This window comes from Eucyclogobius newberryi, unplaced genomic scaffold (genome assembly GCF_026437365.1).
Source record: "Eucyclogobius newberryi isolate DKJ021-1_F unplaced genomic scaffold, fEucNew1.0.hap1 SCAF_9, whole genome shotgun sequence".
NCBI lineage: Eukaryota > Metazoa > Chordata > Actinopteri > Gobiiformes > Gobiidae > Eucyclogobius > Eucyclogobius newberryi.
The window spans coordinates 25463319-25489880 of record NW_027316532.1 but is presented as its reverse complement, the minus strand read 5'-3'; the positions used below and the strand labels follow the sequence as shown (position 1 = coordinate 25489880).

The window sequence follows — 26562 nt, the reverse complement described above, 5'->3', positions numbered from 1 at the left end:
AAGAAAGGGCCGGAAAGACTGTGAATGCACTTTATTATCTGTTCAGCCAGTGTTTATTTTGAGCAGAGCTGTTTTTACGCATGCTTTGGTTCTGGGTTGTTGTGAATCTAAGATAAGATAAGATATTCCTAATCTACAGCTGTAAACATTGATACACTTCTAAAAATGATTGACATATAATAAATAACCGGTTGTACTGGCTTGCATCATGTCCACGCCTTCTTTTCTCCTTGCACGGCTCAGTTCAGGCAGACGCACAAGTTCAGTCGATCATGGACGCGCGCACGACGCAGGAGATAGTGCAGGTGAGTAAAAAATAAAGCATTTTTGTGCATTAATGTGGGTAAGAGTCGTAGTCCTTACCCACCATAATCAAGATGTGGATCAGTCCTAATATTGTCACGCATTTTTGCATTGAGGAACTTGAAATTGTGACAAAATCAAAAAGAGAAAGTGATTGAGTTCAATCCTTTTTCCACCATGTGAATGTAAGACTTTGACCAGGATTAAACAAAACAAGTTCTGTCATGACTCGTCTCGTATGTGGCACTACAGGGGTAAAAATGGTTCTTTTAAATAAAGCGTTGCAACTAAATTAAATGGGATTCCCAAGGCACAGGTAAGTATACCAAACACTGAGCCAGGTTAAACAGATAATCCTGCCAACAACGCCAAAATGTGGCATTTCGGAGGTAAACTGGTTCTTTTAAAGGCACACAAAAGCATACCAAACACCGAGCCAGGTTCCTAGTTACAGAGTATTTTATACACTATACATTTGAATTTACTTAACAATTACTACAAGAGTTAAAATCGAGCTGGATCAAACAGGCTCTTCCCACTCCCTCCAGGCCAGACTGGGTGCAGGGCCGCATGCAATAAACCAGGCAGCGGAGGGGCCAAACAGTGACACTGAAGAGCGGACAGAGGACACACAGAGCAAAACAAGCGAAACAGCAAAACAGTAAAACAGCAGGACAGACAAAAGTGCAAGAGCAACAGCAATGGAGAAGAGTGGAAGCACGTTTGCTTTACGTTCGCTTTGGGACTGGAGTTTACAATTATTTAAATTAAGTTTACCTTTTCCAAAGCCGTACAAGTAAGCGCTGACCTGTGCATCACCTGGACGAGCAGGTCTGGACGAGCAGGTCTGAGGCGACCTTTCTCACCCTGGATTATTACCCTATTTTACATAGTTTTAGTGGTAGAGGAAGCCTACGCAGACACAGTGAGAATGTGCAAACTCCACACAGAAAGGCCCCCCGCCATCCCGGAATCGATCCCGGGACCTTCTTGCTAGTTTTGCATTGTTGTTTTTCAGTCAAAGTCTAACACAATTTTCGCAAACACATTCTTTTATCATAGTTTTGGGGTTCTGTATGACATGCAGTATTTCTAAAAAAGTCCACGTAAATGTGCATTGTTATTGTGGCTTGTGTGTCTCCATGGCAGACCCTCTTTACAATTGTACAAAGGAGGAAGAAACACATTTAGTGAAAGACTCTACTTTACCTGGGTGTCTTTAAATTGCCCTGCAGGTACAAATAAAGTTATTTGACTGAATGATTGCCATGTGTGCCTTTGTGTCATTCTATGTCTGCAGACAGTGATAGATCTGTCTTCTGGAGATCTTCACAGAGCTGGAATCGGCCCGGTCTCATTTGTCAGACAGGTATGTGCTGCATCATGTTTCACTGTTTCCTTCTTATCACACGGTTTACACATTGACCTGTTTTAGTCCAAATGTGTCTTGCAGTGATTTGGTTGGATTATGTCATTTCCAGGTCTTGGCAGCCTGTCTTTACACCAATCTGCTGCGGGATGACAACATTCCTCTGGACGCTCGACAAAGAGCACAACAGTTTCTTGATATTTGCCCCGGAGGAAGTGTGGGTATGACATCTCATTACACGTTATCTCCTGTGACTGTTACTGCATTATTGAACACGTGTGCATGTCTATATGCCAGGTGTTTACTCCTCCAGCGCTGTCGGGATGCCTTATGTGCTGCAGCGGATTGCAGAGTTCATCTCCAGGCGGGACGGGGGAGTGACTGCCGATCCACACAAAATCATTTTTAACAGTGGAACTCAGGAAAATTTGAAGGTAATAATGTATAGTTATACACATTTATTTAACTTTTCTGTACATTTTTACTATTTTGAGTAGTTAACAATTACACATCATTGTTTTATGTTGAATGTTGTTTTCACCACGCCTACGGACATGATTTTATTTTTCTAATTTTTGTGGTCTAGTCATCTAGATTTGGTACGTTAATTCATGTTTTTTCCTTTTGTTTGCCTGTGGATGTGAAAACTGTTAGAGAGCGATGTGTTCCACTACATGTTAGCACTATATTGTTCGGCGTAGGGATACGCTCTGTTCAATTAATAAAGGCGGAACCTCCTGTTCACTTGATCTGTGCGGAGGATGTACTGGTTGTGAAGAGGAAAGATTTCTTCCTCTTTATAGTGGAAGTGATTAACTGTACTGGGCAAACCAAGAAGAGATCCGAAAAGACTAAGATCATCGCTAAGGCTGCAGGGAAGTACTTTGGAGCTGGGGGCCCCGAGTGGACGGAGATAGAGGATGCGCTGCGGGAGGGCGCCCTGCCCCATTCTGGCAGTGGGAGTGGGGGGGCTCCCGATGCGCCGTCAGGTTCCGGGGGCTCATAATGGCGGTGGTTGTCTTGCAATGGAATGCGCGTAGTCTTCGTGCTAATGGCCAGGAATTTAAGCATTTTGTCTCTACCTTGTTGAACAAGCCTCACGTTATGTGCGTGCAGGAGACTTGGTTACGACCTAGGTGGGGTTTTGGGATACAAGGGTATGTGTGTGTTAGGAATGATAGGGAGCAGGGTAGAGGCGGAGGTGTGGCTGTGTTTGTCCGAGATGACCTAAATTACGTTGTTGTCAGTGTGAGTAAAGCGCCGGAGGCTCTGGCGGTGAGGGTCTGGCTGGGTGGTGAAGCTGTTACTGTGGTTAACCTTTATAATCCGTGTGGTGAGTTAACGCTAGAGTCCTTACATAGTATCGGTAAGGATGTTCGGGGAAAGGCCGTGTGGTGTGGGGATTTTAATGCGCATAGCGCTTTGTGGGGCGGTAGTGGTACCGATAGGTATGGGCAGGTGGTAGAGGGTTTTATCAATCAAAGGGAGTTGGTTTGTCTGAATGATGGGGGTGGGACCCGCTATGATATGGGGACCGGTGCGGAAAGTGCAATAGATCTTACACTTGTGTCCAAGGAGTTAGCTGGTGTTTGTAGTTGGGAGGTTCTTGGTAATCTTTCTTTTGGTAGCGATCACTATCTAGTCCGCACCGTGATTGGCTTTGGGAGCTGTGTGGTCAGGGGGACGAGGATCCAGAGGTGGCAGTTGGCAAGGGCGAACTGGGGGGCTTTCCTGAGGAAAGCTGATGATGGTTCTAGGGTTCTGCAGGAAGGAGGATTGACTCAGGTGGATGATCTCAATAGTGCAATTGTCTCGCTCATCACGCAGTCAGCGGTAGGCACGATTCCTAAGAGTGGTGGTAGTGGACATAGGAAGCGGGTGCCGTGGTGGACTGAAGCATGTGGTCATGCTGTTAGGGCGAGAAATGCGGCGTTTCGCCGGCTAAGGGTTGCCCACACTGAGGGTGCCCTCATTGACTACAAGAGGGCCCGCGCTGTTGTGCGGAAAACTGTGAGAACGGCCAAGAGTGCCTATTGGAGGCGGTATTGTTCCAAAATTGGGAGAGAAACGCGTCTCGGGGATGTTTGGGGGATGATTAAGCGGATGCATGGGGTTGAGCGCCGTCGTGGGACCCCGGTCCTAATACTGAATGGTGTTGAAGCAGTCAGCGACGTTGACAAAGCTGAACTGTTGGCCAGCACCTTTGTGTCGGTGCACAGCTCTGACAATCTCTCACCTGCGGAAAGGCACTACAGGGAGAGTACTTTGGCCCAGAATTCTGAGCTGATTGGGCACCAGCCTTCGACTCAAGATGACCTTGACCTTCCGTTTAGTTTGTTTGAGCTAAGGAGAGCACTTTCTAAGGCGAAACAGACAGCCCCGGGTAAAGATGAGGTGTGCTATGACATGCTCTCTCATTTGACTGATGACACGCTTGGGCTAGTCCTGGGTCTTTTCAACCGTGTTTGGGATTCAGGTTGTGTTCCATCTGCGTGGAAACAGTCTACGGTGGTGCCGGTTCTGAAGCCGGGTAGGCCAGCGTCTGACCCTTCAAGTTATAGGCCGATTGCCTTGACGTCGCAGCTCGGGAAAACGATGGAGCGCATGGTTACCGAGCGGTTGGATTACTTCTTGGAGAGTCAGGGTTTGTTGTTGTTGTTGTTGTTGTTGTTGTTTTATGGCGGTTGGCATCCAAGTGTTGCATTACCGCCAGACTTTATTCCTCAGACTTTGTCGTAGTCCTCAGACTCTGTCGTAGTCCGTAAAAGAACTCCTTCCATTGCTTTGGTGTTACAAAGCCCATGAGGTCATGATATGTCTTTGTGACTAGAATAGTTGTTGTTGTTGTTGTTGTTGCTGTTGCCCTATGGCGGTTGGCATCCGAGCGTTGCACCACCGCCAGACCCCACTCCCCAGACGCTTCGCAGTCCTCAGACTCTGTCGCAGTCCGCAAAAGTACTCCTCCCATCGCCCCGGCGCCACAAAGCCCATGAGGTCATGATGTGTTCTTGTGACTAGAATAGTTGTTGTGTCAGAGACCAACCGGCTTTATTCCAGGGAGACTCTTCTTCACCTTCCTCGCCCTCTTTGACGTTCGGTGCTTTGGAAGTACAAAGCCCATGAGATCATGGGACGTCTTTGTTGTTTTACAAAGCCCATGAGGTCATGGGACGTCTTTGTCGTTTTATCCTTTAGAAGTCCTTCTTCCATCACTTTGGCGTTTCTAGGCCCATGAAGTCCAAGCGCGTTAGAACATCCTCTTGCTCCTCATCCTCGGCTCAGTCTCCAACACCCCCCACCTCTATAAACGTTTACCCAGCCCTGTGCTACATAAGTAAGCAACCACAGCCTGACACAAACCCTGTGACTGGATCGCCAGAACGTTCCGCAGATTGAACTCCCGCCCATTATTCCGAAACCACAAGGCCAACCCGGCCCTTTCCCTATCATAAGCCTCACAGCAAATCAGCACATGCTCGACAGTCTCTGGCACCCGACAGTGACCACACAGACCGGTCGGATGTTTGCCTATCCTACTTAGTGACCAATTGAGTCCAGTATGGCCAATCCTCATGCGGGCGAAGGCCCTCTCCTCCCACGCGTTCCTGCCCATAGACCCGCAAGGACCCACACTACCCTGTATGTGATAGAGATGCCGTCCAGTAACACAGTGGCTCCAAAATTCCTGCCAAAGGCCGACCACATGACTCTTGATAACAGGCTTGATTTCAGATTTGCTTAACTCAACCGCCACATCAATTGATGGCCGCCGAAGGGAACGTTTAGCCAGTGCATCAGCCATTTCGTTACCATCCACCCCCACATGCGCAGGGACCCAAATGAAGGAAACCCTCACATCCTTCCTGGACAGGGAGAGCATCAGACAGAAGATGCCATTCAACACATCCTGTCTGCAATCCGATTTCCCAGATTTAATGCTTTGCAATGCAGAAAGGCTGTCAGAGGCCACCACAATGCCGCAACACTGCAAAGCAGATTCCGCCCATTCCAACGCCAACCGTATCGCTATAAGTTCCGACGTGAAAACAGAAAGGCGATCTGTCAACCTCTTCTTGACCGCTAGCCCCAGGTCAGGCACAAAATAAGCGGCGCCAGTACGCCCACTCTCAGGATCCCTAGACCCGTCGGTATAAATAAACACATCACCTGAGTGCTTATCGATGAGCGCTTGAACGGCAAACTGCGGTGCCCTCCCAGCGACTCCTCTAAGCTTGCCATGCAAGCTAACATCAACAGGAGCCGGGACAAACTTCCACGGAGCTATAGCAGACAAAGCCACCGACGGGCTCACACGCAGATCACCAACCCCCGCAAGCCGCGCCTTCGCATTTCCTACCTGGCTGAAAATCATACCGCCAGCCTCACTCCGCCCCCCATCAACCCTGAGAAAGTCCCTCACCGGGTGAGAGCTCGTATGACCTTGCACATTCACCCAGTAAGCCAACAGAAGTTCTAGCCTCCGGAGCCGTAACGGCAATTCCCCCAACTCAACCTGCAGCGCCGAGACAGGGGAGGTCCTAAAAGCCCTACAGCAGATGCGCAAGGCCTGGGCTTGCTCCACATCAAGCTTCTTTAAGTTAGTCTCAGCCGCAGACATGTAGGCTATACAGCCATAATCAATAGCCGCCCTCATGACGGCCCGATAAATACCCAGGAGCGACCTTCTGCTGGCCCCCCAGTCCTGGCCGGATAGACAACGAAGCAAGTTATTCACCCTTTTGCATTTACCACTGACCTCATCAATGTGCCGACGCCAACTAAGCCTCTCGTCAAAGGTGACCCCCAAGAACCTCACCTCCCTGACCTGTTCGAGCACCTGCCCATGCAGTCGAAGGGAGACGTCCCTATGTCCATTGAAGAAACAGATCACTTGAGACTTCCGTACGGACAGTTTAAACCCCCACTTCAGGGTCCACTGCTCCACCTGCTGTATTGCCCTTTGCAGTTTCGCCTCGTAAAACCGGAGATTCCTCCCTCTCACCCATAGAGCGCCATCGTCAGCATAAAGGCTCCTCCCAACAGACCCATCCACGTCGTCAAAGATGTCCTTAATCATAACATTGAACAAGATAGGGCTACACACACTCCCCTGCGGGATCCCATTCTCCACCCCATAGACCCCAGAGTAAGCAGCGCCCACTCTGGTTTGGATACGCCGGCCAGACAGAAAGCTCCGGACCCAGTTAAACAGTTTACCCTTCACACCACACTTCCGCAGCTTAATGAGGAGCCCATCCTTCCAAACCATATCGTACGCCTTCTCCACATCAAAGAGCACCGCAATAACCTTTTCTTTCTGAGCCCTGGCCAGCTGGATATCAGATTCCAAACACAACACGGAATCCATGGTGTTCCTGCCCCTACGGAAACCACTCTGGTGCGCGGGAAGCAAACCCTGACTCTCCAAGAAGTAATCCAACCGCTCGGTAACCATGCGCTCCATCGTTTTCCCGAGCTGCGACGTCAAGGCAATCGGCCTATAACTTGAAGGGTCAGACGCTGGCCTACCCGGCTTCAGAACCGGCACCACCGTAGACTGTTTCCACGCAGATGGAACACAACCTGAATCCCAAACACGGTTGAAAAGACCCAGGACTAGCCCAAGCGTGTCATCAGTCAAATGAGAGAGCATGTCATAGCACACCTCTTCTTTACCCGGGGCTGTCTGTTTCGCCTTAGAAAGTGCTCTCCTTAGCTCAAACAAACTAAACGGAAGGTCAAGGTCATCTTGAGTCGAAGGCTGGTGCCCAATCAGCTCAGAATTCTGGGCCAAAGTACTCTCCCTGTAGTGCCTTTCCGCAGGTGAGAGATTGTCAGAGCTGTGCACCGACACAAAGGTGCTGGCCAACAGTTCAGCTTTGTCAACGTCGCTGACTGCTTCAACACCATTCAGTATTAGGACCGGGGTCCCACGACGGCGCTCAACCCCATGCATCCGCTTAATCATCCCCCAAACATCCCCGAGACGCGTTTCTCTCCCAATTTTGGAACAATACCGCCTCCAATAGGCACTCTTGGCCGTTCTCACAGTTTTCCGCACAACAGCGCGGGCCCTCTTGTAGTCAATGAGGGCACCCTCAGTGTGGGCAACCCTTAGCCGGCGAAACGCCGCATTTCTCGCCCTAACAGCATGACCACATGCTTCAGTCCACCACGGCACCCGCTTCCTATGTCCACTACCACCACTCTTAGGAATCGTGCCTACCGCTGACTGCGTGATGAGCGAGACAATTGCACTATTGAGATCATCCACCTGAGTCAATCCTCCTTCCAGGGTTTGCTTCCCGCGCACCAGAGTGGTTTCCGTAGGGGCAGGAACACCATGGATTCCGTGTTGTGTTTGGAATCTGATATCCAGCTGGCCAGGGCTCAGAAAGAAAAGGTTATTGCGGTGCTCTTTGATGTGGAGAAGGCGTACGATATGGTTTGGAAGGATGGGCTCCTCATTAAGCTGCGGAAGTGTGGTGTGAAGGGTAAACTGTTTAACTGGGTCCGGAGCTTTCTGTCTGGCCGGCGTATCCAAACCAGAGTGGGCGCTGCTTACTCTGGGGTCTATGGGGTGGAGAATGGGATCCCGCAGGGGAGTGTGTGTAGCCCTATCTTGTTCAATGTTATGATTAAGGACATCTTTGACGACGTGGATGGGTCTGTTGGGAGGAGCCTTTATGCTGACGATGGCGCTCTATGGGTGAGAGGGAGGAATCTCCGGTTTTACGAGGCGAAACTGCAAAGGGCAATACAGCACGTGGAGCAGTGGACCCTGAAGTGGGGGTTTAAACTGTCCGTACGGAAGTCTCAAGTGATCTGTTTCTTCAATGGACATAGGGACGTCTCCCTTCGACTGCATGGGCAGGTGCTCGAACAGGTCAGGGAGGTGAGGTTCTTGGGGGTCACCTTTGACGAGAGGCTTAGTTGGCGTCGGCACATTGATGAGGTCAGTGGTAAATGCAAAAGGGTGAATAACTTGCTTCGTTGTCTATCCGGCCAGGACTGGGGGGCCAGCAGAAGGTCGCTCCTGGGTATTTATCGGGCCGTCATGAGGGCGGCTATTGATTATGGCTGTATAGCCTACATGTCTGCGGCTGAGACTAACTTAAAGAAGCTTGATGTGGAGCAAGCCCAGGCCTTGCGCATCTGCTGTAGGGCTTTTAGGACCTCCCCTGTCTCGGCGCTGCAGGTTGAGTTGGGGGAATTGCCGTTACGGCTCCGGAGGCTAGAACTTCTGTTGGCTTACTGGGTGAATGTGCAAGGTCATACGAGCTCTCACCCGGTGAGGGACTTTCTCAGGGTTGATGGGGGGCAGAGTGAGGCTGGCGGTATGATTTTCAGCCAGGTAGGAAATGCGAAGGCGCGGCTTGCGGGGGTTGGTGATCTGCGTGTGAGCCCGTCGGTGGCTTTGTCTGCTATAGCTCCGTGGAAGTTTGTCCCGGCTCCTGTTGATGTTAGCTTGCATGGCAAGCTTAGAGGAGTCGCTGGGAGGGCACCGCAGTTTGCCGTTCAAGCGCTCATCGATAAGCACTCAGGTGATGTGTTTATTTATACCGACGGGTCTAGGGATCCTGAGAGTGGGCGTACTGGCGCCGCTTATTTTGTGCCTGACCTGGGGCTAGCGGTCAAGAAGAGGTTGACAGATCGCCTTTCTGTTTTCACGTCGGAACTTATAGCGATACGGTTGGCGTTGGAATGGGCGGAATCTGCTTTGCAGTGTTGCGGCATTGTGGTGGCCTCTGACAGCCTTTCTGCATTGCAAAGCATTAAATCTGGGAAATCGGATTGCAGACAGGATGTGTTGAATGGCATCTTCTGTCTGATGCTCTCCCTGTCCAGGAAGGATGTGAGGGTTTCCTTCATTTGGGTCCCTGCGCATGTGGGGGTGGATGGTAACGAAATGGCTGATGCACTGGCTAAACGTTCCCTTCGGCGGCCATCAATTGATGTGGCGGTTGAGTTAAGCAAATCTGAAATCAAGCCTGTTATCAAGAGTCATGTGGTCGGCCTTTGGCAGGAATTTTGGAGCCACTGTGTTACTGGACGGCATCTCTATCACATACAGGGTAGTGTGGGTCCTTGCGGGTCTATGGGCAGGAACGCGTGGGAGGAAAGGGCCTTCGCCCGCATGAGGATTGGCCATACTGGACTCAATTGGTCACTGAGTAGGATAGGCAAACATCCGACCGGTCTGTGTGGTCACTGTCGGGTGCCAGAGACTGTCGAGCATGTGCTGATTTGCTGTGAGGCTTATGATAGGGAAAGGGCCGGGTTGGCCTTGTGGTTTCGGAATAATGGGCGGGAGTTCAATCTGCGGAACGTTCTGGCGATCCAGTCACAGGGTTTGTGTCAGGCTGTGGTTGCTTACTTATGTAGCACAGGGCTGGGTAAACGTTTATAGAGGTGGGGGGTGTTGGAGACTGAGCCGAGGATGAGGAGCAAGAGGATGTTCTAACGCGCTTGGACTTCATGGGCCTAGAAACGCCAAAGTGATGGAAGAAGGACTTCTAAAGGATAAAACGACAAAGACGTCCCATGACCTCATGGGCTTTGTAAAACAACAAAGACGTCCCATGATCTCATGGGCTTTGTACTTCCAAAGCACCGAACGTCAAAGAGGGCGAGGAAGGTGAAGAAGAGTCTCCCTGGAATAAAGCCGGTTGGTCTCTGACACAACAACTATTCTAGTCACAAAAACACATCATGACCTCATGGGCTTTGTAACGCCAAAGCAATGGGAGGAGTACTTTTACGGACTACGACAGAGTCTGAGGACTACGAAACGTCTGAGGAATAAAGTCTGGCGGTAATGCAACACTCGGATGCCAACCGCCATAAAACAACAACAACAACAACAACAACAACAACAACAACAGGTCTCCCTGGAATAAAGCCGGTTGTTGTCTGAAACAACAACAACTATTCTAGTCACAAAGACATATCATGACCTCATGGGCTTTGTAACACCAAAGCAATGGAAGGAGTACTTTTACGGACTACGACAGTCTGAGGACTACGAAAAGTCTGAGGAATAAAGTCTGGCGGTAATGCAACAATTGGATGCCTCTGACACAACAACTATTCTAGTCACAAAAACACATCATGACCTCATGGGCTTTGTACGCCAAAGCAATGGGAGGAGTACTTTTACGGACAACAACAGTCACAACAACAGTCTGAGGACTACGAAAAGTCTGAGGAATAAAGTCTGGCGGTAATGCAACAATTGGATGCCAACCGCCATAAAACAACAACAACAACAACAACAACAACAACACTTGACTCACGGGACCGGAGCAGTGAACAGTGCGGCTACCGATAAAACGACACACGAGTCTTCTGTCCTGCATTATATACCTGGTGTACCAAGACTGAGTATTCTGCAAAGATGTCACAGTCAGATGGCACGGGAGAGAGTGCACAAGCTGAGCGAAACGCTGCAATGAACCCAACAGGTTATGGGCCCAGGCAAACCCCAGGTACAGCAATGCACGGACGCGGACTACCGCCGAGGTTCGACGGAGACGAAGCCCGCTATCACATCTGGGAGGCAAGATTTTTAGCGTACTTGAAAACAATTGGCCTAAAAGACGCTATCCTCGGAGGTCAGGAAGCTGCAGCGGCTAACCCACAAGAGGCGGTGGAGGCCGGTAGGAAAAATGAACTAGCATATGCAGAAATGTGTGGATGTTTGGATGATAAGACACTTTTGCTAATCCTATATGAGGCGCCAGACGATGGAAAGAAAAGTTTAGAAATACTGAGGCGCCATTTTGAGTCTGAAGAAAAGCCGCGGATCGTGGGGCTTTACACGGAGCTAACCAATGTGCTAATGGCTAATGGGGAAGAGCTAGCGGACTATCTAGCACGTGTTGAGAAGATAGTGGCCGCACTAAACAGAGCTAAAGAGACCCTCAGTGATGCACTCTTGGTATCTATGGTGTTAAAAGGACTCACAGACGAATACAATCCATTTTCTGTGCATTTCACTCAGACAAGAGAAGTTTTAACCTTCAACGAGTTCAAAGCCAGGCTGAGGAGCTTCGAGTGCTCGCTACGCTACCGCAGCAGACCACGGGCAGACGAGGTAATGACCGCAAACTACAGAGCTGTCAAACCAAAGTTTAAAGACTACAAGGAGAAGAAATACTTCAAAGGGGAATGCTTTATTTGTGATAAAGTTGGGCACAAAGCAAGAGACTGTAGATACAAAGAGAAGAAAGCACAACGTGACTTCAGGGCTCCTGCTACACCAAACAGCAAGGTGGCCGCCATAAAAGACACTGGGCAGTACAGTTCTCGCACTAGAGACAACCAGAGAACAGAGGAGGAAACCTTCTTACTCAAGGCGACGGAATGGCAACCTCACAACGCCCAGCCGGAGGGACTACTTGTGGACAGCGGTGCCTCTGCCCACATCATCACCAACGAAGGAGCTTTCACCAGATTCGACGAGACGTTCTGGCCAAAGAACCACGTCATGCAGCTGGCAGATGGATCGCGGATCACTGGCAGCGTGCTGAAGAAAGGCGACGCCCAGATCAAACTTGCTGACAGCAGCGGCGGAGTGGTCAGTGTCAAGCTTACCAACGCCCTTTTGATCCCTGGATACCCACAGAACATCCTTTCTGTGGAGGCAGCAGCTTCAAAAGGAGCTAAGTTCAACTTTGAGATGAACAATAACAAAATGATCCTTCCTGATGGTACCACATGTGACATGAAGGTAAAAGACAGACTATACTATTTGGACGTTGTGGAAGAGAGCTGTAATGATTCTTGTAATGCATGTTTTGATCTGAAAACTTGGCATGAGATAATGGGTCATTGCAACTATGGTGACATATTAAAACTTGAAACGGTTGTAGATGGCATGAAAATCAAAGATGGAAAGTGCAAACCAAATCAGTGTGAAACATGTCTTCAGGGAAAATTCATCCAGAGCAGAAACAGAGAGGCAGATGTAAGAGCCAAAGCCCCTTTAGAGCTCATACATACAGACCTTGGTGGGCCTATTGCCCCAGAGTCACCTGAAGGGTACAAATATGCGATCACTTTCACTGATGATTTTTCTGGTGCAATCTGTGTATTTCCTTAAAAACAAAAACAAGGCAGTAGAAGCTACAAAACAGTTCTTGGCCGACACAGCACCTTACGGTAAAGTGAAACGCCTGAGATCCGACAATGGGACAGAGTTTGTTGCTGAGGAGTATCAGTCACTACTGTTGGACAATACTATTAAGCATGAGAGGTCAGCACCCTACTCTCCCCATCAGAATGGGACTGCAGAGCGGAACTGGCGTACACTGTTTGAAATGGTGCGCTGCATGTTGATAGAGTCAGGACTACCAAAAGAGCTATGGCCCTATGCGGCTAGAACTGCAGCCATCATAAGAAACAGGTGTTACTGTAAGAGAACAGGAGAGACACCTTATTACCTTTTCACTGGCAAAAGACCAGATTTGTCAAAAATGAAAAAGTTTGGTTCAGATTGTGTGGTGTATGAACAAAACCGGAAAAAGCTAGATCCAAAAGGCAAAAAGGGAATTTTTGTGAGTTTTGACCGTCATTCACCAGCTTATCTGATTTATTTTCCAGAGACGAACAAAGTTCAAAAACACAGATTGGTCCACTTCATAACAAAAGAAGTGACTGAGAGGCAGACACAGACTGACATGGACCAAGCAGAGGACCACTACGTTGAGTGGGTAACGGCACCAACTGAAGTGACTCTACCACAGACTGACTGGGAAGAAACAAACGAGCAGGTTTCTAACCCAGACAGTGACGCAAAGACTGATACACAGACGCCACTTATAGGTAGAATTAGAAAGAAACCAAAGTATTTGGATGACTATGAATGTACAGTGCAGAGCAGTGAGTTAACTATCGACTACTGTTACAGAGCTACAGTTGGGCTGCCACAAACCTTTAAAGAGGCTCTGGCATCACCAATGGCTGACAACTGGAAAAAGGCAATGAGAGATGAAATGGAGACGTTTAAAGAAAATGACACCTTCTCACTTGTACCGTTACCAGAGGGTAGACAGACAGTGGGGGGAAGGTGGGTTTATGCGCTCAAAGAAGATGACCGGGGAAATGAAACATACAAGGCCAGATATGTGGCAAAAGGATACAGTCAGGTGGAGGGACTGGACTATTCTGAGACATTCTCACCGACTGCTAATTTGACTTCCTTACGTGTGCTGATGCAGCTGGCAGCACAGCATGATTTGAAATTACATCAAATGGACGTTAAAGCAGCTTACTTGCATGCACCTATTGACTGCGAAATATACATGGAACAACCAGAAGGTTTTCAGGCTAAACCAAAATATGGTGCACAACTGGTGTGTAAATTGCATAAATCAATCTATGGGCTTAAACAGTCGGGCAGAAATTGGAACATTATGCTCCACAATTTCTTGCTTGAGAAGAATTTTGTGCAAAGTCAGGCAGACCACTGTATTTACACAAAACTGTCTGAAAATGAAAATGTAATTTTGTTAGTATGGGTTGATGATATTGTTGTGGCTGCAACCAATGAAAAGTGTTTAAAGGAGGTCAAAGAGGAACTAAAAAGTACATTTAAAATGAAAGACCTCGGACAACTTACTCATTTCTTAGGGATTGATTTCACACAAAAAGAGGGTTCTATCACAATGAACCAGACCAGATACATTGCCAAAATTTTGGAAAGATTTGGAATGTCTGATTGCAAATCCAGAGCAACTCCTAGTGAAATAAAGTGTGATTTGACTCCAGACGGGGATCAAACTGATCAAAGAAAATACAGGGGGATGTTGGGCAGCCTCATCTATATCATGACTTGTACTAGGCCTGATGTGAGTTGGGTAGTGAGCAGATTGTCACAATGTCTGTCAGATCCCAGAGAGAAACACATGACAGCTTTAAAGCATGTGTACAGGTACCTACAAGGGACAAAGGACTATAAGTTGTGTTACCACAAATGTGACACTAAACTTCAACTAATGGGATATTCTGATGCAGACTGGGCCAACGACCCAGAGGACAGAAAGAGCATTACAGGCTACTGCTACAGTCTAAGCCAGAACGGTGCGATTGTTTCGTGGAAAACAAAGAAACAGCAAACTGTTGCACTATCAACGTGTGAAGCAGAATATGTGGCGCTAGCCGCTACTATTCAAGAAGCACTTTACCTCACACAACTTTTGACGGACATGGACCCTAACTTTGAACCAACAACAAAGGTCTTTGAGGACAACCAAGGGACTATACGTCTTGCGAGGAATCCTGTAAACCGCCAGCGGAGCAAACATGTAGACATTAAATACCACTTTATCAGGTCTAATGTGTTGCAGGGTAAAATACTCCTTGTGTACTGTCCTACTGAGAACATGGTCGCAGATGTGTTCACAAAATCTGCCACAAGGGTCAAAATTGAAAAGTTTTGTGATTATATGTTTGGTAACTAATGCTTATTGAAATGTGAGTGGCACCATCGAGTGGGGGTGTTAGAGAGCGATGTGTTCCACTACATGTTAGCACTATATTGTTCGGCGTAGGGATACGCTCTGTTCAATTAATAAAGGCGGAACCTCCTGTTCACTTGACTCACGGGACCGGAGCAGTGAACAGTGCGGCTACCGATAAAACGACACACGAGTCTTCTGTCCTGCATTATATACCTGGTGTACCAAGACTGAGTATTCTGCAAAGATGTCACAGTCAGATGGCACGGGAGAGAGTGCACAAGCTGAGCGAAACGCTGCAATGAACCCAACAAAAACACAAAGTGTAAAAGTAAAAGTCAATTTTACAATGGTCACTTTTACGTCACAACATTTAGACGTATAGAGACATTCAATTGAAATGTCAGGACAATTCTTTATTAAGATCACAACATTTCACCATTTAATAAAATTGATAACTTCTTCCACTTCTCAGATCGGTGCCCTTAATTCTGAATGTTTTGCTTACTCCACCCATCACCTCTGTCAAAAACACACAACACAAACATGTCATCAAAGCTGCCATTAATAGGACAATATTTAGATCTTTTTTCCTCCTTTTTTCTGTAACAGCGTATTAAACAGCTATCGTGTATAAGATGTATACTCATTTGCTCCCTCCCTGTATACATTGGTTATGTGACCACAGAGAGAGACAATACAACCTTAGAAGAACAGGTATATTCAAACAAATTAAGACCTAATTAAAAAAAAAAGTAACTATTTCTGTTAAAGAGGTTAGTATACAAAGCTGTATGACCAATTTAAAATGGCTTCAAAAGGACATATAAAACATTATTTTTTATAGAATAATGCACTTAAAAGTTAAAGTTAAGGGTTAGGCATTATGGGTAATTTTTAACAGACAAAATCCTTTTGTCATGTCTCTTATATGGTTGTTATGTATATTCTTGTTAAGTTGTAAAACTACAGAATAAACCTCTAATACTACTACTACTTCTACTACTACTATTAAACAATAAATGAAAGCAGGTCAGAAGAAGACTCATAAACTACAAGCTCACACTGCATCTTTCTCCAGCTGGTCCTGAGCTTGCTGTCCAGTGGGAGAGATGACCTCCAGACTGGTGTGTTGACCCCCGTGCCGTCCCCCCACACGCTGCCCCGCCTGCTGCAGTACAACAGGCTGAGCTCGGTGCCCTACAGGCTGCAGCAGGAGCAGGGCTGGGCCGTGGACGTGGAGGAGCTGCATCGAGCCGTGACTGATGCCAGAGCTCACTGTGACCCGAGAGCTCTGTTCATCTGCAACCCAGGCATCCCCACAGGTACATCTTTATAGGTACACGGCATCCCCACAGGTCCCCAACATCCCCACAGATACACGAGATCCCCACAGGTACACGGCATCCCCACAGGTACATCTTTATAGGTACACGGCATCCCCACAGGTCCCCAACATCCCCACAGATACACGAGATCCCCACAGGTACACGGCATTCCCACAGGTACATCTTTATAGGTACACGGCATCCCCACAGGTCCCCAACATCCCCACAGATACACGAGATCCCCACAGGTACACGGCATCCCCACAGGTACATCTTTATAGGTACACGGCATCCCCACAGATCCCCAACATCCCCACAGATACACGAGATCCCCACAGGTACACGGCATACCCACAGGTACATCTTTATAGGTACACGGCATCCCCACAGGTCCCCAACATCCCCACAGATACACGAGATCCCCACAGGTACACGGCATCCCCACAGGTACATCTTTATAGGTACACGGCATCCCCACAGGTCCCCAACATCCCCACAGATACACGAGATCCCCACAGGTACACGGCATACCCACAGGTACATCTTTATAGGTACACGGCATCCCCACAGGTCCCCAACATCCCCACAGATACACGAGATCCCCACAGGTACACGGCATCCCCACAGGTACATCTTTATAGGTACACGGCATCCCCACAGGTCCCCAACATCCCCACAGATACACGAGATCCCCACAGGTACACGGCATCCCCACAGGTACATGGCATCCCCACAGGTCCCCAACATCCCCACAGATACACGAGATCCCCACAGGTACACAGCATCCCCACAGGTACACGGCATCCCCACAGGTCCCCAACATCCCCACAGATACACGGGATCCCCACACGTACACAGCATCCCCACAGGTACACGGCATCCCCACGGGTACACGGCATCCCCACGGGTACACGGCATTCCCACATGTAAACAGCATTCCCACAGGTACACGGCATTCCCACATGTACATCCTTTCAGGTACACGGCATCCCCACAGGTACATATTTACAGGTACACAACATCCCCACAGGTACACGGCATTCCCACATGTACATCCTTTCAGGTACACGGCATCCCCACAGGTACATATTTACAGGTACACAACATCCCCACAGGTACACGGCATTCCCACATGTACATCCTTTCAGGTACACGGCATCCCCACAGGTACATATTTACAGGTACACAACATCCCCACAGGTACACGGCATTCCCACATGTACATCCTTTCAGGTACACGGCATCCCCACAGGTACATATTTACAGGTACACAACATCCCCACAGGTACACGGCATTCCCACATGTACATCCTTTCAGGTACACGGCATCCCCACAGGTACATATTTACAGGTACACAACATCCCCACAGGGACACGGCAATCCCACATGTACATCCTTTCAGGTACACGGCATCCCCACAGGTACATATTTACAGGTACACAACATCCCCACAGGTACACGGCAATCCCACATGTACATCCTTTCAGGCACACGGCATCCCCACAGGTACACGGCATCCCCACATGTACATCCTTTCAGGTACACAGCATCCCCACAGGTACATATTTACAGGTACACAACATCCCCACAGGTACACGGCAATCCCACATGTACATCCTTTCAGGCACACGGCATCCCCACAGGTAAACGGCATCCCCACATGTACATATTTACAGGTACACAACATCCCCACAGGTAAACGGCATCCCCTCAGGTAAATGACATCCCCACAGGTACATGGCATCCCCACAGGTACATTTTTACAGGTACACCGCATCCCCACAGGTACACAACATCCCCACAGGTACATGGCATCCTCACAGGCACATCCTTTCAGGTTTACAGCATCCCCACAGGTGCACAACATCCCCACAAGTACACGGCATCTCTGCAGGTACACCACATCCTCACAGGTACACGGCATCCCCACAGGTACATCCTTACAGGTACATGGCATCCCCACAGGTACACAACATCCCCCTAGGTACACAGCATCCCCACAGGTACACAACAGCCCCACACATTGACTCAGGATCAAGTTGTCCTCAGGGTCAAAATAACTGTATGTCACAATTCTACATTAGGCATCAGATTTATACTGTTTACTACTAGTTTACAAATTACACCTGTAGTGGTTTTACACACAATATCAAGGGAATAATAGGCTTCTGGTATTTCATTTAAATTTGTACTAGTAGTTTCCAGATTTTGCAGGAATAAATATGATCTCTTGTCCATACAATTCTATGTTTAGTTCATGGAAGATTTTTTGTTTTTGTTTTACATAAACAACCTTTATTTTATGTTAGAGAACAGCAAGATATTATGAAAAGTTATGCTTCATCGATGTTGAAATGTGGATGTTGTTTTAACTTTCAGGGACATTTTATTGTCGACTATAGAGTAACAAATATGTTTATAATTTATGAATTCTGCTTTCATGCTGTCTGACTCCATGACATCATCTGAAAATATATTTGACCGTGTGTTTTCTTTGACAGGACATGTACAAGACAGAAAATCCATTGAGAGCGTGATACGATTTGCTGCAGCAGAGGGACTTTTTCTTTTGGTCAATGAGGTAATCACTAGTATTACCGGTCGTATTCAGTATGTCTGTAACATTTTGGAGCTACATTTTTGTTTTTGTTGTCTCTAGGTTTACCAGGACTGTGTGTATGGACCTGGCGTGGAGTTTTTATCATATAAGAAAGTACTGCTCGAGATGGGCCAAGAATACTCAGAACACGTGGAGTTGATCTCTTTCAATTCCTTGTCAAATGGAAGTTTAGGAGAGTGAGTAGCAATGTCCTAAACTTAATAAATGATGTGAAAATATATACATTGTTTTGTTAGATAGTTAACTAACAGAATAAATGACCTGTTTTCCACTTTGCTCTTCAGGTGTGGTCTGAGGGGAGGGTACATGGAGCTCCTCAACACAGACAAAGTGGTGGCGGAGAGGCTTATGGTTTTGATGGGTTATAGAAGCCCTGCTATTTTACCACAGTCTGCTTTAGAGATAATGGTCAACCCGCCAACGCCAGGCGAGGCCTCGTATCCAACGTACACACAGGTACAAACATACTCTGTGTACGTGGTTACTTCCAGATATTACACAAGTAGAAGCAAGAAGTGGTACCCCAATAATTATCCATGTCAGTTTGGACATAAATGTATTTAAAGCTGATTTATGATGTGTGAGTTACTGTAATCAAACAGAACTACATTAAATGACGTACAGATTCTAATATTTCTGCATAAAAGGCTAGTTCTCAACTAAACTTTCTACTTGAAACAGGCAAAGCAATCATCCTGTGGAGTATCTGACCAAAAACCTGACCATAGAAGTTGAGAATGGTCCTAGAAATTGATAATCAAATATTTGTTGTTGTTTTACTCTTTTTTCTAGGAGATTTCTCTCATTCACTCAAACCTGTCCCATAATGCTCAGCGAGGATATGAGGTCATGAACACACTCAAAGGTGTGAGCTGTCAGCCGGCGATGGGGGGAATCTTCCTGTTTCCTCGACTGGATTTACCTGCTCGGTTTTTAGAAGAGGCAAAGGTCAGATATATCTCTGATTGAAATGAACGTTGTTGCAGGGCATTTGTTTTGTATGCTACGTGAGTAATATTATTTTAAAGTAACATGACACTGAAGTACATATTTTGGCTGCTCTACCAACCTTTGCCTTTTTTGTTTCGATTTATTTTAATGACAATTTTCAGACAATATTTTTGCAATCCATCAAAAAAATTGCTAAAATCTGCCAGTAAATGTTGTGGCTGAGGTTCAAGTGTAACAAAAATGTGAAAGGACTGAAAATAACCACAAATGTGCAGAAATGATATTATGACAGATGACGTTTGAAAGATGACGCTCAAAGTTAAATTACATTTTTAAGTCATTGTGCAGCATTACTATCAAACTATTCAATATTCATATTCTTTACATCTCCAAAACAACAATGGCGGTATATTTCTTCTCAATATATCTCCCATTTTTAGTTAGGATAAGACTTTGGGTTTCTGAAAGCCATTTTTGTCCATTTCAGACATTAGGACTGCAGCCTGATGTGCTGTACAGTCAGATGCTGGTGGATAAAGCAGGCGTGTGTGTGGGAGCAGGGAGTGAGAATGGATCTGAAGAGGAAACGTGTTACTATATTCGGTAAGGATCAAAGCGACATCTCATCGTGTTGTGTCGCAGTCTTTTTATTATAAGTCTTTCAGGCTCAGTTTTGCTGCATCGTCAGACACTTTTCAGGACGCTCTCTCTCGACTGTGCTCCTTCCATCACCAACTACATGAGACATACTAGACCAGAAATCACACTAAAAACAGACTTGTGAAGGAAGTCGGCTGCTGATGAATTCACTTCATTTCACACTGAGGTTTTCATCCTTACCCATGTCAATGATAATAAATGATTCAAGTTTTCATTGTGTGTTTAAGTCTGTTACATCTATTTTTCTAAGTGCATTTCTAATTTCAGTACAACTATTAACAGAAATACAAAAAAACACTGATTAAGGGAGTCTTTTTTTAATAACAGCAAGCATTTAAAGCCACAGCACAAAATTAAAATATAAAACAAATAATAAAATACAGTAATAATGCTGCTATATGAAGAATCCTTACATAAAAATGTATTAATTTGGGGTTTTCTCCAAGACAAGTTTGTAACTTGAACACAAGAAGAACATAGTGTCAAACAACAAAGTATAAATGGACAAGCTGTGGAGGCAACACTTTTAACTGAATATTTCATAGTGCATCCCCCAAGCATTCGAACTGTACGTTACCACAAGAATAACGTTGCCTTTCAATTTGACAAGGGCTTGCGGGAAGAAAATAAAATGACAAACAAATGTAGCCGCAATTGTGTAGCAGATACACAGATCAGCACAAGAAAATCAACTGGTACATGATCCAGAAGAGGGTCTAGTTGTAGCCCTTACTGGTCTTGAAGGACACCTGGAGGACCTTGTCTCCCAGCCGGTATCCGTTCAGGTTGTGGATAGCCATGGCGGCGTCTTCGTAGTTGCTCATTGTGACAAAACCGAACCCTTTGCACTTATTTGTTTTGAAGTCGCGGATGACCTTCACGTTGGCCACGGCCCCAAAGGGCCCGAACATCTGCCACAGCATGGACTCATCCGTGTCTTGAGTCAGATTGTAGATGAAAATGCACCAGCCATTCGACCCGTCCGCACCGCCTCCATGACTGACGTCAATGGGAGAGTATCTGGAGACAATCAATGCCAAAGTTTCACTTTTATTAAGGGTTTTAAAGATTACCATCTCTCTAGTATGTGAGCAGATCTATACAATCCAACACTTATGAGTTTAGTTTGAAACTAGGGATGCACCGGTCCAGATTTTTCAGTTCCCGTATCTATACGACAAATACCACTTAAACCCCTTAAAACAAGTCAATACCTAAATATGCTAAAATGTGTACACCAATTACAGTATACAAAATATGTATTTAATTTTCTCGTTAGGCCGCAGTTATCTTATTACTTGTTTTACAGATTTGTTTTTTTTTGCGTGTATTTGTGATATAAAGGATTTGGCACGGAGACCGCGTGCATCTTCACATGCTCTCCCCGGGCCCGCGCACTCATGACTTCTCGGCTCTGTCACAGACCCCTGCAGGATTTTGGCAAAAAATTGCTCCGCACTCCCTTATCTTTTGACTTAATACTGCTTTTTATATTTCATTTACTGCTATTTTGCGTTGGCGGCGGTACTTTATAAAAAATATTCTTTGATACATTTTATTTATATTGTACAAATCAATAAGCCAAGTAATCTAAATCATATTTTGTTAAACAATCATGATTGATGAACTGAATAAAAATAAGCCTGCTGAATTTCAGCAGGCTTGTACTGCATACACATTTATGTTAAATAGGCTTTGGAATTGATTTACCTGAAGCGCTGAGACTGGTGATGGACAGGTCCTCCAAACCGCCGGGACTGGTATGATTGGGAACCCATTTGATTCTTTGTTTGATTTGGGGCGGCAGCAAACTTGACTGTGATTGGCTCAGAGGTGCCAGGTGGAGTTTGGCCATTGAGGCTTTCAATGGCATCTTCTGCTTCAGATTTTTTGTCAAAACGGATGAAAGCGACACCACGGGAATGACCTTAGGAGAGCAGTCACAATGAGAACAATAATTGTAAACTTGTATTAAAAGTAAGACTTTATTGACTCTTGCTCACTGCTTACCTGATGCTTGATCCACAAGTACTCTGGAGGTGATGATGCGCCCAAAGCGAGAGAACAGATCCTCAAGGTCCTGCTGACCCATTGTCCTGGGCAGGCCGCTAATGTACAGATTAGCATCTTTAATCATGTCAGAACTTGGCCGGGCAAAAGAAACCTGTAGGAGGCAGCAGACATGTTTCAGTGTTTGGCCCTTAGCAAATGAGCTCAGTTATTGTAAACATTGATATAAAAATTGTAAAAGAAAACAAAGACATTTAAAAACATTTTAAAACGTAGTTTACAGGTGGCTCTTGAAAAATCATTTTCCATACAATTTTACTTAAGACAAAAAAGAAAGTAAAGATAAACAAATCCAATGGCATTGAATACATAAAAAGAAAACATTGAGAAAAAAAAAGAAATCAGCACAGTGTCACTCTGAACTAGTAAAAACAAATTCAGAGGCAACAGCAGCCGAAGATCAAACAGTGGAATTTTCCAAATAAAAACAAAAACATTCTTGTAAAAAACAAAGATACCTTTTTCCATTTGACAAAGTTGAAGAGCGCTCTCTGCTGCCCAGGGCTACTCAGGACATGATAGTGCACATGAGTTGAAACATGAAAATCAAAGAGCTCCTTTGGCACTTTACCTTGATAGTTTTAGACTGTAGCCTCAGGCCATTGAGGGTATTGATTGCCCTCTCTGCATCATTAGGGTTAACAAAGTTAACAAAGCCGTAACCTAAACTGTTGCCTAGAAAAAAAACAAAGGAAAACAAAATAAAACAACACAGCTGTTTTCTTCACAGCTTCCACATATATCAAGTAATTGAAATAACATGGAATTCTGTGCTTTAAGATTCCAGGTTTCCATAGGTAAAATAAAACAAAAGAAGATATAAATATAAAGTAGCATAATAGTAAATATAATATAGTTTCATAAAAAGTGTGTAATAATGTGCTTGAGCATGACTATAGACTAATATTCAATAATAAAATGCTTTCATAATAAAATACCTTATGGTTAGCAAAAATTAAAATCACACAAATAAAATGTTTTTACAACATTTAGAATTAAACATTAAAGTAAAGAAATGGCATAGTGGTGGATTTTCCTTGGAAACACCCTCCGAAACATTTACCAGTCCCCTAAAATGTGACCAAATCACATACAAGTAAATTCACACAAAACTGACATTTTTGTAAAACAACAAAATTGTATACCTGTCACACCTGGATTACACCACCAAGAGTACATTGTTTTCATAAAGGAAAAAGTATCAAGTATGAAAAAATAAGTACATTGACAAACATTAACAAATTGGAAATCAGAGCTTTGGTCAAAGCAAATATTACATGTTTCCTCGAGAAAAAAAAAGTTAATTCCCAAAATTGATGACCGGAACTTCACCTAAGGCCATAAATAAAAATAAATAAACAAACAAACCAAAACATAATAGTGTTTGGAACAGAGATCATCAAGAGGTCTCGGTACCGAACCAAAAACCCAGTGTGAAAAACAAACCAAAAACAATTTGCATTACCAAAAAAAAAAACACAAAGCTGCATTCCTCCATAATAAAATTTTAAAATGAAAAATCGAGGAAAAATTGTACTTGGGCCCACATTATAATTGGCAATTCTGCTTTAGAGTCCAATTGTAAATACATTTCTGTTCAGGCAGTAGTTACCTCCCACTTTGTCCCGGATGAGCTTGGCAGTCTGCACCTCGCCCACGCTGCTGAACAGTCTGCACAGCTCCTCCTGGGACATGCTCTGGGGCAGATAGTTCACGATCAAGTTGGTTCGGCCGTTTGAGTCGTCGTCCATCAACTGATGCTCATCGAAGTCATTCCTATGATGCTGCAAAGAACACATGAGCGTGAAACAAGGGACTGGAGCAAGGACAGACACTGCAGGTGAAAGAAACATTTAGAGATGAACTTCTGTAGTTCAAATACATATGTGAGAAAAAAAATGTATGCCAGTTTTTCCATAACACAATGTTTTTATACATTTTAGATGTCTAAGGCCAAAATTGCACATCGTTGGGGCATATAGCCAAACCTCAAAAATGGATTGAGCCAGGTTTGAATCTCTTGCTTCATTATATTTGTATGAGATACAAAAGAAGTCTATAGGGGGGATTATGGACTACTACTTGATCTTTACGTCCCTTTTGAAGTTCCAATGTCTCACAGAAATCTATGAACGCAAGTTGATAAAATGAAAGAAAAAACATTTCAGTTGAAAGGTTGCTTATAATGCCAGAAAACATAAGGAAAAGCACCTTCTCAGAGCTGTCCTCGTTGCTGTCTTCATCCCCATGGGTCGGTTGAACCTCACACACCTATAACAAAATATACGTTCAATATGCAATGTAAACCATTATAGCAAAAGAACACTGATGATTCCCCAAAATAAAAACATATTAAATTCACCTTGAGGAACCTCTGTCTTTGCCTGTGAGCCATGTGATATTTGCCTGTAGCGTTTACCTAAAAAAAATAAAATAAAAATCATAACAGATGAGCTTCTCAAACTAGCGACATGTAATTATAAATTATCTCACACACACACACACACACACAGTCACACACACAGTCACACACACAGTCACACACACACACACACACACACACACGAGCTTGTAGCTAATGTAAACAGTTTTCCAGATAAATGCATGAGAGGTGCAGCACTTAGATATAATCCACACACAGATAGCATTAAAAACTGCCCATTTTCAGCGCTTAGCTAAATGAGGGAAATAGCATTTGCCGGGCACATAATGTTAGCTTCAACATGCGTTAGCTTCCTTCTTTGCACAAAAGAAATTAGGCTAGGTTAGCTAAACATACGCCATCGGTGTTGTAAAACCAGCGCACACTTACCTCACTTATAGTTTTGATGTGCTTCGTAATTATAGTTTCCAGGTAAACTTGGACGTAGAATAAATGATTATAAGATGGTTTTAGCGCAGCTCCAATGTAACGTCACACTAGGCGCTAATCATTCCTCCAAAAGACAAAACGGAATGAAATCTCGCGATAACTCGGGAGACGACGCCCCTCTTTTCTCTTGTAGTTTCAATATTTAACCATTAGGGGGAGACATAGCTTCATCATTAGAATTGATTGTGACACACGCATCATTCGGTTAGTCTAATTTTCAAACAATGGAGATTTTAAGACTCTAATTTCTGAACTTAGAGTTAATTAAAAAGTACACTTTAGTTTTACAAGTTTTTACCAGTAGGGGCTCAGTCATTTGTCAGGTTGTTCCACAGTTTTTTTTTTTGTTTACTATGTTTTTGTTTTTACATTGTTTTTACTGGTATCAATCTACAGAGTTTGAATACTTTGAATGCTACGTTTTGTCATTTTACAATCTCTGTTAAAATCAGGCTAAATGTAATAAGATAAAACTAAAATTCTATGATGTGAGAGTCACAATCTCAAGCTCTATTCAGCAGGACGCCAACAATAATTGGTCAAAAGCTTCTTATAACTGGCCAATAACGGAAATACAGCCAGTTATTATTATGTTGTTTTATAAAGTAATGGTGTACTATTTTTCAGTACTGTGCAATTTTTCGGTCAGTTCTTTCCCCCCCCATATTGTCATGTTCTAGCAAGTAAATGCTAGGATTGCCCTAGTTATAGGTTGTCTTCATTATTCTTTAGTCTTCATTATTCTTAGTCTTCATATTCCTGTCTTCATCAACTGTAGCTTCTCACACGAGGAAGGCTATGTGTCATATACTTTAGCTCTTTGTAAAATGAGTAGAGTTTACACAATTTTACTTCTTTATTGTAATATTAAAATATATACGAGTATGAATGTATAATTTCTTTGTGTGCTAATTATAGTGGGAGACAG

The 26562-nt window shown here is 45.1% G+C and overlaps 2 protein-coding genes across 3 annotated transcripts; one reads left to right on the top strand and one right to left on the bottom strand.

Moving 5' to 3' along the window:
* Positions 1-246: 246 nt before the first annotated feature.
* LOC140354388 (alanine aminotransferase 2-like) lies at positions 247-20837 on the top strand. 2 transcript variants are annotated; one of them, XM_072439384.1, is made up of 11 exons: positions 247-305; positions 1604-1672; positions 1785-1893; positions 1970-2106; positions 16214-16457; positions 18963-19042; positions 19121-19257; positions 19366-19537; positions 19874-20029; positions 20520-20635; positions 20698-20837. In XM_072439384.1, the coding sequence occupies exons 1-11, from the start codon at positions 273-275 to the stop codon at positions 20783-20785; spliced, it is 1341 nt and encodes a 446-aa protein (XP_072295485.1). In that variant the 5' UTR covers positions 247-272; the 3' UTR covers positions 20786-20837. The 2 variants fall into 2 exon arrangements, with proteins under 2 accessions (XP_072295485.1, XP_072295486.1); XM_072439385.1 differs by lacking the exons at positions 247-305; positions 1604-1672 and having other exon boundaries at positions 1801-1889.
* A 356-nt stretch (positions 20838-21193) lies between these two features.
* LOC140353861 (ELAV-like protein 1) lies at positions 21194-25172 on the bottom strand. Its single transcript, XM_072438620.1, has 7 exons — positions 25125-25172; positions 24974-25033; positions 24375-24546; positions 23334-23437; positions 22703-22856; positions 22403-22619; positions 21194-21712 (listed from the first exon to the last, which is right to left on the bottom strand). Exons 1-7 carry the CDS (start codon positions 25155-25157, stop codon positions 21409-21411), a joined length of 1044 nt encoding a protein of 347 aa, XP_072294721.1. The 5' UTR covers positions 25158-25172; the 3' UTR covers positions 21194-21408.
* Between the last annotated feature and the right edge of the window lie 1390 nt (positions 25173-26562).